The 19,651-nt window shown below is 37.5% G+C and overlaps 1 protein-coding gene across 1 annotated transcript in view; it reads left to right on the top strand.

The window, feature by feature from the left end:
* The window catches only part of LOC124803346 (cadherin-23-like), a 326,146-nt gene that overhangs the window by 168,458 nt on the left and 138,037 nt on the right, over positions 1-19,651 (top strand). Inside the window, exon 13 of the mRNA XM_047264532.1 lies at positions 15,265-15,371. Coding sequence (XP_047120488.1) covers positions 15,265-15,371 — 107 coding nt within the window. The remainder of the gene's footprint in view (positions 1-15,264; positions 15,372-19,651) is intronic.

The following is a 19,651-nucleotide window of genomic DNA, read 5'->3' as shown; positions in this document are numbered from 1 at the left end:
TTCGGTAAGTCACCTCATCTTTGTTTATACATATACATACATACATACATATATATATATATATATATATATATATATGTATATGTATATATATATATATATATAGTTCACTCATTATTGACTGGCACTCCACCTTTAACTGCTGCAGAGCAGCTGTTGGAAATATGTGTCAATATGTGCAGAAAGATAGACTATATTACTGTTTGCCACCACTAGATGGTTTTGCTGCTTCCAATAGGTGGTATACTGCAGCAGCATATGTTCTATATCTGCATCTATATACATACTACACATGCTGCCTTCTGGTATGTGGCAGAGCATACCCTTTACCACTACTAGACATGTCCTTTCCTGTTCCCCTGGCAAACAGTGCAAGACAAAAGTGACTGTCTATGTGCCTCCATATGAGCCCTAGTCTCTCTGATCTTATCTTCGTGATACTTATGCAATCATCCTGCAATTTGCCCCAAATGTGGGTTCTTTAAATTTCCTCAGTGGTACTCATCAGAAAGAATGTTGCTTTCCCTCCAGTGATGCCGATTTGAGTTGCAGAACCATCTCCATATACTTCTGTGTTGTTTTGAATGTACTCTAAACAAATCTAGCAGCCTGCCTCTAAATTTTTTTGATGTCTTCCTCTAATCTGATCTGGTTTGGATTCCAAACACTTGAACAGCACTCAAAATTCTCCCAATAAACTGAAGTTCACCACTCCCTACTATCATCCTTACATGCTTATTCCATTTCATATTGCTTTGCAACATCATGCTCAGATATTTAATTGACTTGACTGTGACAAGCAACAAACTAATAATGCTCTATTTGAACATTATGGGTTGGTTTTCCCTATTCATCTGCATTAACTTACATTTTTACACATTTAGAGCTAGCTGCCATTTATCACACTGACTAGAAATTTTGTCTAAGTCATCTGGTATTGTCCTACAGTGACTCAATGATAACACCATCTGCTACACCATCTCATTATCAGCAAACAGTGGTAGACTGCTGCTTCCCTTGTCTGCCTGATGGTATACTTGTCTCTGATGAAGAGTCACTGTTGAGGACAACTTACTGGATTCTGTTTCTTAAAAGGCCTTAAAACCACTCACATTTCTGTGAATCTATTGTGTGGGCTTGTATCTTTGATACCAGTTAGCAGTGTAGCAATGTGTCAAATGCATTACAGAAATCTAGGGATGTGGAATTCATCTGTTGCCATTCATCCATAGTTTGCCAGATATCTATGAGAAAAGGGCAAGCTGAGCAAATTTATTATATTCAAAGTGAGAATATGTTCAAGAATTTTGCAGCAAACCAATGTTAAGGATATTGGTCTGTAATTTTTTTGCTACGTTCTTTTTTTCTTCTTATATGCAGAGCCACCTACACATTTTTCTAGTTACTTAGGACTTTGTGCTTATTTTGTAAAACCAAATCAAGATTCCATCAAGACCTAGTGACATCTGCTTTGAACTGTTTCAGTCATTTGTCTGTGCCAGGGATACTTATTACTATGTCTTCCGTGTGGGCATATGTGTGATGGTAAAATGACGGTATGTTTGTACAGTTCCCCTGCATGAACTATTTTTTTAAATGAGAAATTTAAAATTTCCACTGTGCATTTGCTGTCTTCTACTGTCACATGAGACTGGTCAACAAGTAAATGGATAGAATCCTGAGACCCACATAGCAATTTTATGTAGCTAAGGTATAATAATAATAATAATAATAATAATAATAATAATAATAATAATTTATTCAACATCAGATGACTCATTGCATATGTATAAAAACAGGTTACCATTCTTGATACATAACACAATATTATATCTAAAAACAAAGATGATGAGACTCACCAAACAAAAGCGCTGGCAGGTCGATAGACACACAAACATACACACAAAATTCAAGCTTTCACAACAAACGGTTGCTTCATCAGGAAAGAGGGAAGGAGAGGGAAAGACGAAAGGATGTGGGTTTTAAGGGAGAGGGTAAGGAGTCATTCCAATCCCGGGAGCAGAAAGACTTACCTTAGGGGGAAAAAAGGACAGGTGTGCACTCGTGCACACACACACACATATCCATTTGCACATACACAGACACAAGCAGACATTTGTAAAGGCAAACCTCGACTGACATCTCTGCCCAAACTCTTTGCCTTTACAAATGTCTGCTTGTGTCTGTGTATGTGCGGATGGATATGTGTGTGTGTGTGTGTGTGTGTGTGTGTGTGTGTGTGTGTGTGTGTGTGTGTGTGTGTGTGTGCGAGTGTATACCTGTCCTTTTTTCCCCCTAAGATAAGTCTTTCCGCTCCCGGGATTGGAATGACTCCTTACCCTCTCCCTTAAAACCCACATCCTTTCGTCTTTCCCTCTCCTTCCCTCTTTCCCGATGAAGCAACCGTTTGTTGTGAAAGCTTGAATTTTGTGTGTATGTTTGTGTTTGTTTGTGTGTCTATTGACCTGCCAGCGCTTTTGTTTGGTAAGTCTCATCATCTTTGTTTTTAGATATATTTTTCCCACATGGAATGTTTCCCTCTATTATATTCATAACACAATATTACATTCTTCTGAAGACATCATTGTTTAACACAATGATTAAATTACAAATAAAATCGTGCTTAACACTTTTTACATTTTTTTGAAGCACTTCTTATTCTGCATGTCAGCGAGGTATTCTTCTAATGTGTAAAATGGATTTTGTCTTAGGAATTTCTTTAACTGAAATTTAAGCTTCGTTGGGGTAGGGCCATAACTGTACTGAGCAGTGTGTTGGCTAACTTTAAACTTGCATATTGTGGACCCTTTTCATAGAGTGCTGTTCTGTGGCTGTTAATGTAGAATTTTTCTTTATTTACGGTATTGTACTGATATAAATTAGAACAAATGTTGGGCTGCAGTCTTTTAACAAATAATATGGCTTTTTGAATGTACATGTTTACTAAGGTTAGTACACCAGCTTTTGGAAACAAACCACATTATGATTCCTTATATTTTGCTCTGCACATGACTTTTATAGCGCTTTTTTAAAGTAGCAATAGCTTATTTGCATTTGCTTCAGTTGTTGCTCCCCAAATTTCTATTCCATAATTCAGGTGGGAGGAAAATAGAGCATGGTATGTAGTTTTTAGGGCAACAGGATATTTGCAGAATTTGTTAATCATATGAATTGCAAATGTATTCTTAGACAACTCATATGCAAGAGTGTCAACATGTGTGTCCCATTTTAGATTGCTTTGACTAATTAAACCTAGGAAATTTACACTAAACTCTTGTTTTTACTAATAGTTTAATTTCATCATTAAAACAATTGTTAGTTAAATCCGTGAGACATGTTTTACTATGGCTTACATTTAAGTGGCTCTTATTAAAGTACTGAACAATTTCGTTTGTCAAATTATTACAATGAGTTTCCAGTTCATTAAATGATCCCTTTTTACATGCAGTGGATGTGCCACCTGCATAAAGAACTATTTTGGAACTCTTAGTGCAATATCTTATGTGATTTATATAATTCAGAAACAGAAGGTGGCCCAGTACTGAACCCAGAGGCACCCCATACTTTATATTAATGATTTTGAATTTGTGAACACCACTTTCAGTTTCAAGCAGTAGAAATGTTTTCAGTGACACAAGTCAGATTTTATTAGGTCTGAGCAGTGCCTCTGATTCTAGTGTTCCATAGCTTTTCCAATAGGGCTGTGGTGTTCACACAATCAAAAGCTTTCTCAATATTCAGGTATATACCAGCAACATGTTGCTTGTTCTTGATGCCACTTATTATCTCTCCAATTAACTGAGCAACTGCTGTGCTTGTTGATTTACACTTTAAGAAACCATTTTAATTTTCAAACATTAGATTGTGCATTTGGAGAAAGTTTATAATTCTGCTGTATATGGCTTTTTTAAACTATTTTGGAAAAGAGAGGAAGTATTGAAACTGGTCTGGAGTTTTGAATTTTGAGTTTGTCTTCTTTTTTAAAGGTTGATGTTACCTAAGCCATTTTTAGTCTGTCTAGGAAGGTGCCTGATTATATTATATTATTTACTGCTACAGACAGAGGTATAGAAACATTTTGTCTGCACGCTTTTAATGCATTAATACTGAGGTCATCATCCTCTGCAGAACTGGAAGATTTTACAGAGCTAATGATGTTAACTATTCCTTTGCAATCTGTGGGGGCTAGATATATGCTATGCTCAGATGGAATGCCTCTAAAAACATACTGCAGGTTATTATGTTTGACATTGATAGCTTCCCCTACTGAAGAAAAATATTCATTGAATATGTTAGCAATTTCAAGTTGATCTGTTACTATCTCATTTTGATCAATAATAAAGTCCATACAGGATTTGTCTGTGCCTGTTCTAAACCTGTTTGTCACTCCCCAGACACCAGTGGTAACACTGTGTGAAGCCTGAAGCTTGTTTCCAATGTAGTTGCTCCTGGGCTGTATTAACAAATCATTATATATTCTTTATAAGTTTTGAAGGCCTCCTTTACCTAGAGATTTTGCCTATTATTCACCATTGTGCTATGGAATAATTTTAAATTTTCCCTTGCTTCAATGACATCATTATTTAACCAGATACTTTTGTTTATATTTTTAGTTTATTTAACTTTTTTGGCTACAACTGGGCATGTGGTATCAATACAGTATTAGAAGTCAGCAGCAAAGTTATCATAGGAAAAGCTATCATTTTCAAACCATGGTATGTGTGCTAACATACAGTTCAGTCTATTGATGTTATCATTATACATAATTCCTTTGCATAGATATAGTTTCCTTTTAGTAACAAAGGCCATCTCATTTGCCTCCAATTGAAGCTGTACTGCATGGTGATCAGAGATGACTAGTTTTAGAACAGATGAACTGTAGGAAAGATATGTCATGTTTGTTATTATATTAGTAATGTTCAATACCGAAGGAAGACCAATAAATAAGAAAAACACTATAGGGAAAAGTGCAGATAAAGGTTGACCAGACAAATGTGTTGATAATGTCCAATACCAAAGGAAGACCACTAAATAAGAAAAAATTGTTATTATATTATCCAGACATGTTTTGCTGTTGCCAATCTCTCTAGTTGGCTTATGGATAATTGGGGTCAGACTGAATTCATCAAGTAGGAAGTGTAGCCTTTTGGTGTTGGCATCATTGGTTGATAAATCTATATTTATATCCCCTGTTATTAGAGTATTTACAAAGTCATTTAATCCAGAAAATGTACTGTCTATATATGTATCAACAAGTCAGATAGATTTTTGAAAAATGTATCCATACATGCCCCAGGTCACCTATACACACTGATAATTGCTATATTTTCTCCACCCCATTTTATATTTATTGTAGCATATTCTGTGATTCCTTCTATGCAGGACACCCTTACATCAATAATACTGAAATTACTTACTTTAACAGTGAAGATTGCTATGTCACCCCCAGATTTGTATTTATTACTAAAGGCAGTACAAAATTTCATGGAGAGTGGTTGACTAATGCTAATTAGGTCTACAGTGTACCAATGTTCATTTATGACTAAAATATCAGGTTTACCAAGACATGTAATAATATCCAGATCATTGTGCTTCTTTTTAAGACTACCAAAATTCTGGTGTATGGCATTAAGCCTGAGTTTTTCCTGTTGGATTATACAGTATGATTTTGGGCTACCAAACTGTCAAACAGGCTTTACAGGTTTCCCAGGCTTGCTTGCAGTGGCTGTTTGTGTGGCAGATTCTGATTTGGTGGGTTGTGCCATTCCATGGCAAGGAATCTATTTACACCACTTTATGGAGAATTTCATCTAATTTTATTGACAGTTAATTTTCTGGCAGTATTTTTCCTTCTTTTATTCTTGCGCATACCATGAGTTGTGTACATGTCTCTGTCCTGATTACTCACATTTGCCAGGAACACATTGTGAAATTTATTACATATTGTTTTAAGTCTGTCATATTTCTTGTGCATTTCAAAGTTCACTACAGATTGTTCCATTAGATCGTGTGTTGGTAATTTCCAAGAATGATTGCCTAATGCCTATCGAAGTCATGTGGTCCAAACGATACACATCGAAAGTGCGATCGTAAGTCGATCGTGCGACTCTCGTAGCGGGCGTTATGATCAATTATTTTTTATTGTCATTTTGATCTGTTTTCCATCTTCCCTTACTTGCCCTAAATTACATATCTTCGTAAATTATTTGTGAGTTGCTAGGAAAACCCAGGCGATCTATGTCGGCAGTTAGTGGGATGTCTGGTGTTCTTGACATTTCTGTGGCGGATCCTCTCACATGGAAATATCTAATTCCATATTTATCCAGCGTATATAATTGTTCGACTTCTTGTTGTGAATATGGAGTACTACTGGACGAGGAGAGGAGGGACTGTGTGGACTGTGGTGGTGTGAAGTATGTAAAACTTCGTAAGAACAGTTTCGATGCTGAAATACTACAATTTCATTTAGGACAATGCAGAAAATGAACAAGTATCAGAAAGAAACATGGTTTGACTCTTCCAAATTATCCAACCAGGCCACTGTAAGGGACTTTCACGTGATGACAACACCAACGATGAGCAGAGTAAGTCATCTCCTTTGCAATTACAAGTATTTTTGTAATGCTCTTCTTTTGTCATTGCTGTAGTGACCACCATAAACATTCTCATAATGCCCGCCATCAGAGTCGCATGATCGATTTGTGATTGCATGTTTGATATGTATCGTTTGGGCCACGCAACTTTGATAGACAATAATTTTTGGAAATGACCCGTGTCTCTGTCTAATATTAATGATAATTACTTTAGTGTCAATCAACTTACCGAGTGTGACTTCCATGTGCCTGATAGCGTCATTTGCTTGGGTTTTTGCTACATCATTTGCACTTAACATGATTATGACACAATCATCTGCACACACAGCTTCACCACAGCAGAAAGATGAGCTCCAGGTTGAATGTGAGCCACAATTGTAATGTCGTCCTTGATACTCGCGATGTTTTGCACTATTCCATGACTGTGACTGTCTCCATATATTAGACTCCATCCCTTCTTGTGTTTCTGATTCACCTCATTTCTTTAATTGTTTTCTTGGACCGATCTCTTCCATACACTTTCACAGATTTCACTTTTGTTATCTTGGACAGTTTGTTCACGTTCACTTAGGTTAGCACATAAGTATAGGGCTTGTTTTTTGAATTTGTTACTGGCAGCTTTTTGCAGTTACCTCAGCCTTTAGACAATGATCTTCAAAAGAAAATTTGCACTTACGGTCACAATTTTTCCCATTTCTTATTTTCCTTTCATCTTTGAGGGAGCATTGAATAATACAGTTCCAGCTTGTCATGAACTTGTTGCTTTGTTTCACTGATGGATCAATTTTAGCACATCGGAAATGGGAAGAATGTTTACATTCCATGCACCTGATGCCAGTTTTTAACACTTTTTCGCATTTTCTACACTGTTCATTGTCTAAATTAGGGTTTTTACATTGACTAAGAAACATTGCACTTTTACTCACTGACATCTTGACTGTTGTTGTCAGCTTGCGTATAGATACTTTTATGGGTGGATGAATTTCTATTAAGTTTTGCCTGTCTTCATTTGTGTGTCCTCTTTTGAACTGAGGGTGCAACAGCCTTTATGTTCTCAGCATTTTTCAAGTTGAGCTGTTGTGAGAATTTCCGTCCTTAATCTACTTACATTGCACATGCTTCAGTAGAGTATGATTTACAATCTGTTTCAAGTTTGCCCCATAATTTCTCTATGTCCATCACACTGGAACTAATTAATTGTCTAAATGTGACGTTAACAGCTCTTTCTAGTAAAAACACTCTCCTAGACTTCTTGATTGATTTATTAAATTTAACTACCAAAGTCACTATGAAGACATCATGGACACTAATCCTTGTCTCTATACTGATTCATCATTCAGGTCATGCATACCTGTTTGTTGCTACAAGGTCTAAAATATTTCCATTGTGTGTGGGCTGTTGAACTAGATGCTGCAGACAGGTTTTGGAAAACATGTTCAAAAGAACTTCACAAGACTGTCTGTCTGTACTCCCTGCAATGAATCCATAGACATATACTCAGTAGGTTAAAGTCACCTACAACTAATATTGCTTGTTTTGAGTATTTCTGCACTACTGACTTTAGACTTTCTTTCAGTGACTAAAACTGTCACAGTGAATTGGGTGACCAGTAAAAACATCCAACAATTAAGTTGATTTCACCTGGACTCCATGAATCACTAAATATCCCAGAGCTTTCTACTTCTGGTTGCAGCCAGCTCTCAGCCTGGAGAGTAATTAGAGTGTGAGAAGTTTCTTGGTTGACAGTACTTTTAGAAACATTGTTACAAATACTGCAATACTTTATTGATGACATTTTGACAATTAATGTGTCTTTATTCTGAACGCAATCTGATTTCACTATCTGCGCGTCATCTGGTGAATGTTTGTCACAGAATCTCCATTTACCACTTAGACTAAAGAATCCCCATCTGTACTTCACAAGTACTCTGTTACCCAAGTAGCTGCTTCCTTTGTGTAGTGCACCCCTGATTTGTCAACAGGAGTCCTACAATTTCCCAGCCAATAATACAGGTCCAGAAACCTGCGGTCCAGACCACCACAGAGCTGACAACACCTCTGGCTGAGACTCTCTACTCAGCTCCAAACCAGAGGACCTCAGTCAACTCTGGAAACAATACTGCAAATTGCAAGCTCTGCTTTTGCTTGATGCCTGAAGACAGCAGCATTTGCCAGTTCCCTATATGAACTGAGGATGGCCTCAGAACCCAAGCGACAGGCATCACTGGTGCCAACATTAGCCACAACTTGCTGACAGTTGTTCCCTCTCTATGTCTCGGACGAGCGCCCCCCCCCCCCCCCCCCCCCTTCCAAGCAGACATCCCAAATGGACATTGGCTCTCTTTCTGGCCCTGAATGCTTCCTGCCTAAGGGGTTCCATATCACATCTAATCACATCTAACATTGGAGCTCCTGATAACTAGTAAACCTCCCAGGATGAATGGGCAAGGCTAGACAGCCAGGTGCTCTGGCTTGTGAGTACGCTGGTGGACATTAACAAGACAAGATGAAAAAGGTGTGTGCATAATGAATGCCCCATTCTGTCTCCACAGCACATAAATGGAAGTGAGTGGAGATATCCTAACAATTGGTGCAACAGTAATGTGTGGACCCAACAGAGTTCAATGAACCTCTGGTCACTGTCAATGAGTCATGGCTCTTCCAGTCTGTTGAGTGAATGGGAGCTGGGTACTCCAGTTCATTGCACCAACTTAACTAAAGCATTCAACAATGTTTCCACAGAAAATGGGGCCATGGTCTTCTGCTCCAGCATGGCAATGCACAGCCACAGCCATTGCCACAGTATGAGTGAACTAGGGTTTACTGTGCTGCCACATCCTCCGTATTCACCAGATATGGATCTTAGTGACTATGCCGTATTTGACACAATAAAAGAGGGCACACAGGCTAAGAAATTCATCACCAATTATGAAGTTCTTGCAGTGGTCCATCAGTGGCACTGTAATGCCCCCAAAGAATGGTTTGTAGTTGCCACAGTGGTAGCAAAAGTGAAAAGTTATTGGCAGGGAATACTTATAATATAATCAGTATTCATTTGTTTAATAAATGGTTCCTGTGAACATAAAACATTTTAGTTACAACTATTTTTGAATGCCCAAGATGATGTAAACCAGAAAGTATAATGTTGTAACTGCCATGCTATGTTGCATTGACAGGAGCTAATATCACTATACTGTTGTATATCAAGAGACTGGCCTTGATGTCTAGAAACTGTTCATTACATAAAAGATTATAGTTATTTTTACATAAATTCCTGTTGCACACTAAGTTCCTTAAGGACTCAATTTAACATTATCCTTTTCATTTTTTTTTTTTTTTCTCACACACAATTAAGACTGAATTACAACAAGAAAGTTTCAACCTCCTTTTCTTGTTAAATCCTAAAGATAATAATGCTATTAAGCTAAGCTTATCATGGCAAACATTCTATAGAGACATACAAATAACAATTTCTCATGCTTCCACATTGTCTCCCTCTCAATAGCACAGAGCTTGTTGTTCTTTTTGGTTTTTCACCCTGTCTGTAGAGTTTGTTTGTGTGTCCAGAGGTGATGATTCAACTGGAGTGTCTTCAGGCTCTTTGTCATTTCATCCATCAGATATATTTGTTTCAATCAATTGACAGAGACATTCCTTACCTGGTCATTCATTTTGTCCAGAAAATTTTGGGGAATTGTCAATTACTTTGCATAGGCCTACATATGGGGGCTCTAATGTGTTTTCACCCAGTCAGCCCTTATAAACATGCGTTAAGTTGCTGACATACCTGCATATGAATGTTTTTATCCTTTTCTTTTGGGGATATTGTACAGATTTCAAATGATTCATTTGCTGTTTCAGATGCAAAACAAATTGAGTGCCATACTCTTGAAAAAAGTCCCTTGGTATCCTGATGGGTGAGCCATAAACCATTTCTGGAATTGTAGCATTACTGTTCTCTCTGATGGGGAATCCAAGACAAAAAAGATTACAGATATTGATTGAGCGTATTTGGCAGTAACATGGGCATGTGTGGCTGCTTGAAGTGTGTGATGAAATTTTTAATTTTTCCATTTGTTTGAGGATGATATGCTATAGTTTAAGATTGGTTACAGCCACATGTTTTTGATAGTGTTTGGAATAGCTCAGAGTTAAACTGTCTTCCATGGTCAGTCACTATTTGATATGGCATTTCAAATCTAGTGATTCAAGAGCTGAAAAATGCTCGTGCTACTGCTTCTGCTTGTACGCCTTGAAGAGGTACTACTTCGGTCCAGTTTTTAAATCTGGCAATACATGTTAACCAATAAGTGTACTCATTAGAAGAAGGCACTGCTCCTGTCAAGTCAAGGAGAGTTATTTTGAAGTATTCCTCTTTACCAAGAAAATGTCCTAAAGATGCTGGAACATGACATGTTATTTTGTTTTTCTTACAAGCAGTGAAGCCCAATTTTGAACATCCTTTATTATATTGATCCAGACAAACCGTCATAAGATCATATTTACAATTGTCTTAATGCCCAGATGAGTCAAATCATGATAGTGCTGGGAAATGGGGTATCTAAATGGTTCAGCAATACAGGGTGTACATAAAGTCTGGGAACATTTTCAATTATTTATAGCACAAGAATTAAACATTGTACAGATGTCATTGATATTGCATTTTGAAGAGAAACTGAAAGGTTTTTCTTTTCTTTTCTTTTTTTTCACAAATATTCAAATTCAAACCATGAGTGACCTGGATGACATCAAGACAGTAATCCAATTCTTGCCATACTCATCCCAGTATGGCATCATTTCATGAAACAGCTGTCCCCTTCTGTAGCATAGCCAATCCATCGATGTGGCAGCTCCATGTTCTGGTACCCACGAACTTCATGATGAAAATGGGGCGGAGCCCCATCCTGCTGAAAGATGAATGGAGAGTCCAATTGCATATGAAGCATCAGCCATTGCTGCAACAAGTCCAAGTAGAAATAGCCAGTGACTGCACTCTCAGTGAAGAAGAATGGCCCATACAGTTTTCAACATTTACCTTTGGGGAATCACACTTAAATTCAGTGCATTTGTATGGATGCTTTGTACCCCAGATTTGACAGTTATGCCTGTTCACTGCCCTGTTAGTGTGAAAAGTGGCTGTGTTGCTAAAAATTAAGCAATCAACAATGTCATTGCCATCCTGATTCAACTGTTGCAACTGCAAACGAAACTCAAAATGCTTTTCTTTGTCATCATCACTGAGCTTCTGCACTAGCTACAATTTGAAAAGTTTCATAGACAGCTTCTTTCGCAGGACTTTCCACACTGTCATTGGAGCCATTTCAAGTTCACGGGATGCACAACACACCAATTTCCTTGGACTCCTTATGAGTGCCTCTCGTATACACTCCACATTCACTTCACTCACATTGGGACATCTGCTTCTCTTTGCTGGCCAAAAGCAACCCTTTGTAACTAATTTGTTGTGCCGGTGGTAAATGGCCTTCCTTGTTGGTGGCTTCTTACCATACTTGGTTCTAAACATCCGTTGAACAGCTGTAGCATACTTGTTTTTGTCGAACTCCAACACACAGAGAGCTCACTCCTCACCTGAACTCCCCGAGTTTGCAACTAGCATTGACTATCAACAAATTACCGAACTAAGCTGTGACAGTATACATGAAAAAAGAAACTTTCAGGGTTTCTTTTCAAAATAACATATGTTTGATATCTATACAATGTTTGGTTCTTGTGCAATAAATAATTGAAAGTGTTCCTGGACTTTATGTACACCCTGTATATGAGCGAATAATAGTTTTTGACACATCGCAATGCAGTTGCTTTCCTTCATGTGTTAAATGGTATTTTAATTTAAGTGACATAACACAGCTGGACTGTAGCTGATGAAGTTCTTCATTATCTTCTTGTGCTTGGGCTATATTTTCATAGTTAACTGGAACTAATTCTTCAAGTCTTGATAAGTTATGACCAACAACATTTTCTTTACCTGATACATGGCACAGATCTGTAGTAAATTGCAAAATATACTGGAGATAACATAATTGGATTGGTGTTGCTTTTGCATTCTTTTGCTTAAATGCATATGTTAGAGAAGCATGGTTGGTATAAATAATGAAGTCTCTTCCTTACAACATAATTGAAATATTTGACAGCCATATGTATACTGAGCAGCTCTTTGTCATATGTGGAATACTTCTGAGACACTGTGAACTGTTTTGAAAAAAAAAAAAAAAAAAAAATCCCATTGGTCTCCACTGTTTATCTTGCCACTATTGCAATGCAGTACTTGCTGTAATGTCTAATGCACCACCAAATAATGTAAGTTGCTTCTGCAAACTAGGAAATGTCAAAAGCATGGTATTTCTCAGATTTCTTTGCATTTTTACAACTGAGCAATTGCTACTTCTGTCCAGGCAGTATGTCTTTGCTCACTTTTAGTTGTGCGTTTTAGGTATTCATTTAGCAGGGCTTGATTTTCAACAGCATGTCCCAAAAGCTAACAATAGAAGTTGATGATCCCTAAGAATGCTCTAAATTCAAGAACTGTTTTGGGTCACTTTTAGTTTATTATTGCTGCAACCCTTTCTGAATCTGGCTTTGTTACTGCAGGTGTAATAAAGTGTTCTAAGAATGTTAATTTTTTCATACCAAATGCTGATTTTTCCATTATTTATTATGAGACCATACTTATTCAACTATGAAAAGAGTAAATTTAGATATTCAACATGTTACTATGGAGAGTCAGATGCTATTAAAATATCAGAAATCTAGTTCTCTTACAATTTCATTTATAAACCACTGAAATGTGCTAGATGCATTGTGAAGGCAGAAGGGCATATAATTAAATTTCTAAAGTCCAAAAGGTGTAATAATTTCTGATTATGGTTTATCTTCTTCAGCCAATGGAATTTGGTAATAAGCTTTTAGATTATCTTTTTATTTTGAAGCATCATCAGTTCATGCAACTGGGTACTGAACTGGGTGAGTCCTCTCATTCAGACAGTGATAATCTCCACAAACTTGTCGATGACCATTTGGCTTCATAACAAGGTGTAATGGATTGTGATGGACATGTAATACCATTATTTGACAGAAACTGAAATTCTTTGTTACTGGTTTTCAACTTATCTGGGTCCAATCTACAAGCACTACTGCATTGTATACTGATCAGCTACTAGACATAGTGATATAATGCTGCTCTTTACACTTCATTACCATAGGTAATATGAATACTTTTGTTAGTACAGGGAATATCTCCAAAAGTTTGGGAAACTAGCATGTTGCATAGAGTGAGCTTACTTAGTCTTCAGTATTCACAGCAGTTATCTCTGCTGAAATTTTTAATTTGGTGCTGCTGCCTATCAACTTTTTATTTTTGAGATCAACAAGTAAACCCTAATGATGAAGGAAATCAGCTCCCAATATACATTTTAATACACTGCTACAATAACTGGTCATTCAAAATTGCAGCTGAGCCCTACGTCAGTGGTTAATGGCTTTGAGCAGCAATTCTTATCTCTGACTCATTTGCAGCATAGATATTGAGGTTAGAAGGTTTAACTTTCTTGCCTTTTGAAACTGCCATGACAGATGAACTTGCACCACTATCTACAAGAAAATTTCTTTCATAATTTCAATATTTAACAATTAGGCAGTATTGGCACCTTGATGTGGGTACTGGGGTAGAACACTCAGCAGCTGTTGTGTGGACTCTTTCTAGTTTTCCTTTCTTTACCATAGGCAAGGCTGAACAAATTTTTATAGCCTACACTGTGTGCTAAATTTAAAACATGACAACAGTTTTTACAGTTTTCATTGAATTTTGTTCTGTTTCTATTTCTACTGCATGATCTTTGCCTGCTTGGTTTTCAAAGCATCTTAATCTCATTTTCTAATTCTCCAATTCTTAAGAGATCTTGAACTGACATAGATGACAGTCTTGACGGAATGGACTGAACTAATGCAGTTTGAACATCCTCAACAGAGTGCATTTTGACAATCAGATATAACTAAAATACTTTGAGTACTACTGGTATGGCTACTGAGGTGACTAAATTTAACTACTTGCTCTCTCAGCTGGAGCCAAAATTTGTTGATAATATGTGGAATATAGTTACAAGTGATGCGAACAATAAATAGTCTCCTGTGAAAGAATTACTTTTGACCATATTAAAAAAACTCTCTCTCTCTCTCTCTCTCTTTCTCTCTCTCTCTCTCTCTTTCTCTCCCCCTTTTCTTTGTTGTATTTAAACCCAGTATAAGACAAATTCAAGCTAAAAATGTCACATTGAAAACTTTGTCAAAAATTGCATCACAAATGTTGTCTTGCCAATCACAGTGGGGTTTCCAAATTGTTGCACACTTGGTTCATTAAGGACACAGTTTAATGTGGATCATTCCATTCATTTATTTTTTTTCTCTTGCACACAATGAAAACTGAATCACAGCAACATTAGAGTAACATTCTTATTTTTTTATTAAATACCAAAGATAATAACACCGTTATGCCAAAATTACATTGGCAATCATTCAAAAGAAATATACAAATAGTAATTTGTCATATTCATACATACCATTAAACATGGATTAGTTTATTCTTTAACATAGTTTAGGAACTTAAGTAATGTTACTATATGTTTTTCAAGCTTACAAGTGTTGCTTTAAATTGCAGGTGGGGCTGAAGATATCTTCACAATAGGTGACAGTAAGGATAAAAATAAATTCCAACTCTTACTCCTACAGCCACTTTCTGACTTCCCCAAAAACACAAGCTTTGAGGTAAGTTTTCTTTTACAGACACAGTAATTGCTATAGAAATTAAATTAAATATACACAAAATATTTGACTGCTGAAGAACAATAATGCAGTAACAAAACTCAAATGGGCATGAAACTTGTGAAGGTTATCTATGACTGCACACATCATTTCCATAAAAGATAATTTCTTAAATGTTCATCATTTTATATTAATAGATGCATGTTTCAAACTTAATACATAGCCCTTCCCTGATTCCTCATTTCTCATGTAGATACTGTTTTTGTATTAAACTGATCAGTATTTTCAAGGGATGCATAAAAGTACACAAAAATTAACTTAACTATTCTGAAATACATCTACAATTTACAATGAACTGATTATTTCAATTGAGAAAATGAATTTTCCTTTGTCCAGTTTTACTCTAATATATTCTAAGTGGAAACTTTTGTAATATCATACTCTAACATTGGAACATAGAAAGTTTTAGGCTTTGGTTCTTGAATGACTGCTGTGATTAATTTTCCCTAATCAGTTTAAATTTTCAATTGCAGAGTTGTTTAACTGCTTCTACATGCCATAATGATTTTTAATGATTGGATCTATCACATCAAATGTGTTAATTAAGTGACTTGGTAATTAAGTTTGTATTTGGATGTAGGCAGTTATGTGGGTTATGGATGTGATGATAACATGTGACAGATCTGGATCTGTCAGTCAGCCAGTGTACAAATCAAATGTCATACATGACAGAGGGAATTCTGTAGGTCAGTGTTAATGTATATACTAGGAGTATTTGAGAAGTAAGGGCTGGTTGGCTACAAAAAACATCTTCATTATAAAAAGCTTACAGTGACAGTTACAGTTTTCTATGAAAACACTTCACTTTTCTAAACAATTTTCATTCATTTTTAAGTGATTTTCATAGTGTTGCACTAGCTTGTTCAACTCTTTAGGGTCATTCAAACAGAGAAGCATACTGCCTGTACTGCAGAATGCACTTTTGTCTGCTGCATTTGGCCATGTCTATATCTGCAATCAACATGTACAACCATTCTTTGCAAATGACTGTGAAGTGTATGGCAGAGGATACTTCCCATTGTTCTACTTGTTAAGGCTCTGTGCACATTGTAGTTAGTCACATCTTATTCTAGTGATTCCTATGAAAGCTATGCATAGGCAGTTGCAGTGTGCCCCTAAATTCTTCATTTAAAGCTGGTTCTTGAAAGTTTGTAAGCAGATTTTCTTGAGATAGTTTGCATCTTTCTTCAAGTGTCTCCAAGTTCATTTCTGTCAGCATCTCTATGACTCCCTGCCCCCAAATCCACTATTCAAACAAACTTGTGACTATTTGTGTTTGTGTTGCCAGGACTTCTGCTGCAACAGATTACCAGCTACAATGATTACAACCAACCCATGGAACATTATACACCATCGCCAACAGTACCTGCTCTCAGACAGCTGCCACTCCTTGCACACCAAAAACTCCCTCACTTGCTGTCTGGCAAATTGTGGTAGATGCATCTGCAGTGATAAGAACTCTATTGCCCAGTATTCTGAATGCCACACAAAGGCCTTTACAGACAGGCAATACCTTCCAGACTTAATTCATAGACAGATCTCCCATGTCAAATCCTCATACACACCTGATCCTCACATCTATCCCAAGAACCAACTACAAAGAAGCAGCCCCCTTCTCACCCAACACCACCCCAGGTTGGAAAGACTAAACCACATCATTCATGAGGGCCTTGATTGTCCATCATCATGCCCTGAAATGAAGGACATCCTTTCCAAGATAAATCCAACCCCTCTCAGAATAGTGTCCTGCTACCCACCCCACCTCCGCAACATCCTAGTCCACCAATACACCAATCCCACCCCATATCCTCTGCACAGGAGTCATACCATTATGGAAGATCCAGATGAAAGACTTGCCTAGCCCACCCACCTAATGTCACCAACTCCTAACCTGTAACAGGCTTATCCCATACCATCAGAGGCCAGGCCATCTGTGAAAGCAGCCATGTTACATACCAGCTCTGCTGCAACCACTGCACAGCAGTTTACATTGGTATGACAATCAACCAGCAGTCAACTAGAATGAATGGCCACCACAAAACTGTTGCCAAAAACGAGGTGGACCACCCAGTGGCACAACATACAGCAAACCACTACATGTGGGATATCAATGGCTGCTTCATAACCAGTGCCATCTGGAACCTCCCCTCCACCACCAGCTTTTCTGAGCTGCACAGATGGGAGCTATGCTTACAGCACACTGTTCACTCCTGTAACTTTCCTGGTGTAAACATAAGGTAACCCACTGTCCACACCTCACACAATAGTGTGTGTTTGTGTGTGCGTGCATGTGCATGTGCATGTGCATGTGTGTGTGTGTGTGTGTGTGTGTGTGTGTGTGTGTGTGTGTGTGTGTATGTATGTGTGTGTGTCCACTGTCCACACATCATCCCCTGCCCCAGTACCCCTGCCAAATGTACTTACCCTCATCAGCTGGCTGTGTGCTGTTGTCCCGTTCCCTAGTGCATGAAACCATGTACCTGCCATCTACCACCTGTCCCCTCTACCTGTACCCCTAGCTAGCCCACAGACAGCTCCCCAGTCTCCCATGATCTGCTAGATGCTTGCCCCCAATTCCTCTGTGCCTCCCACCTATTTCCATCTTTTATCCCACCCCACCCCACATCGCCACCTCACCCCAGTACACTCACTGTAGGTTAGGAAAGAGCTACATTAGACTGAGCTCAATAAAGGGAGACAGGTGGGTGCATGTGAGTAAGTGTGTGTGTGTTTGTGTGCATGTTTTTCCTGCAAGCCTCAAAAAGGGAGTGCATTCCAAAATCTAGCCATGCTCTCTACCTTACATTTGTGTACTTGTAGACGATGCAACACTTCTGCCTTTTGGTCAGTCATCTCCTTTATTCCTAAACAGTTCCTTAAACAGATGCATTAAAATGGAACACCTGTAGCCTCTTTTCTATGTTATTTGTTATATGGCTGCCAGTTTTGTTGATGCAACTTGCTGTCTTGAGGCCTTCACTGATGTAACACCATTTCTACAGGTCTATGGAAACCAGTTCATAGATGTTGGCCACTGATGGCATTGTGTATACAATTAGAGTTAACACCCTCAGTGTCAGTTAAGGCCTGAAGATGGTGTATTGAATCACTGAAAGTGGTAGCCATACAATAAATAACATTGAAAGTATGGTTGTATGTACTCAGTTTTATTACATAAGTGAACAGCCAAAGTCCCTCAGATTTTCTGTCAGAAGGATGGATATACAAATCTTTAAACAGATGTCTGCAAGATGATCATATGTGGGCACCACACATTATACCTACAGCAGAATTTTGACCAATGAGGACTTTCTTTCTTAAAGATGGCATTGTCACATCAACATGGACACCTAAGAATTTTGAAGTGTCCATCCTATTTATTATTTTCCTAAAGTGGCCCTAAATGTGCAAAACTGAATGTGTTGTATCTTTTTAAAACTGGAATGAGAACATTTGCGGAAAACTAATCAATGATGCTTTTAAAAACATTTTTCACCAATTCTTCTGTTTTTGTATGTTTGCTTGGGATATTTACAATACTAATGTTGTATGCAAAAAGAACAAATAGTGCTTCTTGTATATTAGATGGAAGATTGTTAACTTATATGAGGAACCATAGTGGACCTATGATTGAACCTTGGGGAACCCCAGTCATGATTTTTTTTTAATCCCCATTCAGAATTACATCCCCAAGGTGTATTGGTTGACTTATTAAGTACAATTCTCTGTGTTATTTTCATTAGATATGATATAATCCATTGGTTGGCTGTACCATCAAACCCATAAGACTACAATTTATTTAGGAGAATATACAAACACTTTAGATAGGTTGCAGAAAATATCTACTGGTGTTGTTTTATTATTTAATACTTGTAAAATTTGTTGAGTGAACTTGTAAATGGCTTTCTCAGTAGAGCAACTCTTCTGAAACACAAACTGTGGTTCTCTGAGGATTTTATTGTTGCTAAGGTGAGATACTATTCTAGAACATATCACCTTCCCAAAGATTTTGGAAATTGATATCAGCAGTGAAACAGATTGGTAGTCATTGACATTTGTATTATCACCTTTCTTAAAGATGGATTTAACATCGAGATCTTTCAATCTCTCTGGAAAAAAGCCATGAGTTAGTGATTCAGTTAACAGTTAGATGAAAGCAATTGATTTTGAGCCATCTGAAGTTAGTAGAAGTCTCTGTGTTGAAAACTCTGGTTAGCTGAATT

The sequence above is a fragment of the Schistocerca piceifrons genome, chromosome 6, assembly GCF_021461385.2.
Source record: "Schistocerca piceifrons isolate TAMUIC-IGC-003096 chromosome 6, iqSchPice1.1, whole genome shotgun sequence".
In the NCBI taxonomy this organism is placed as follows: domain Eukaryota; kingdom Metazoa; phylum Arthropoda; class Insecta; order Orthoptera; family Acrididae; genus Schistocerca; species Schistocerca piceifrons.
The sequence above is the reverse complement of the archived record's forward strand: the minus strand, read 5'-3'. Positions and strand labels throughout refer to the sequence as shown.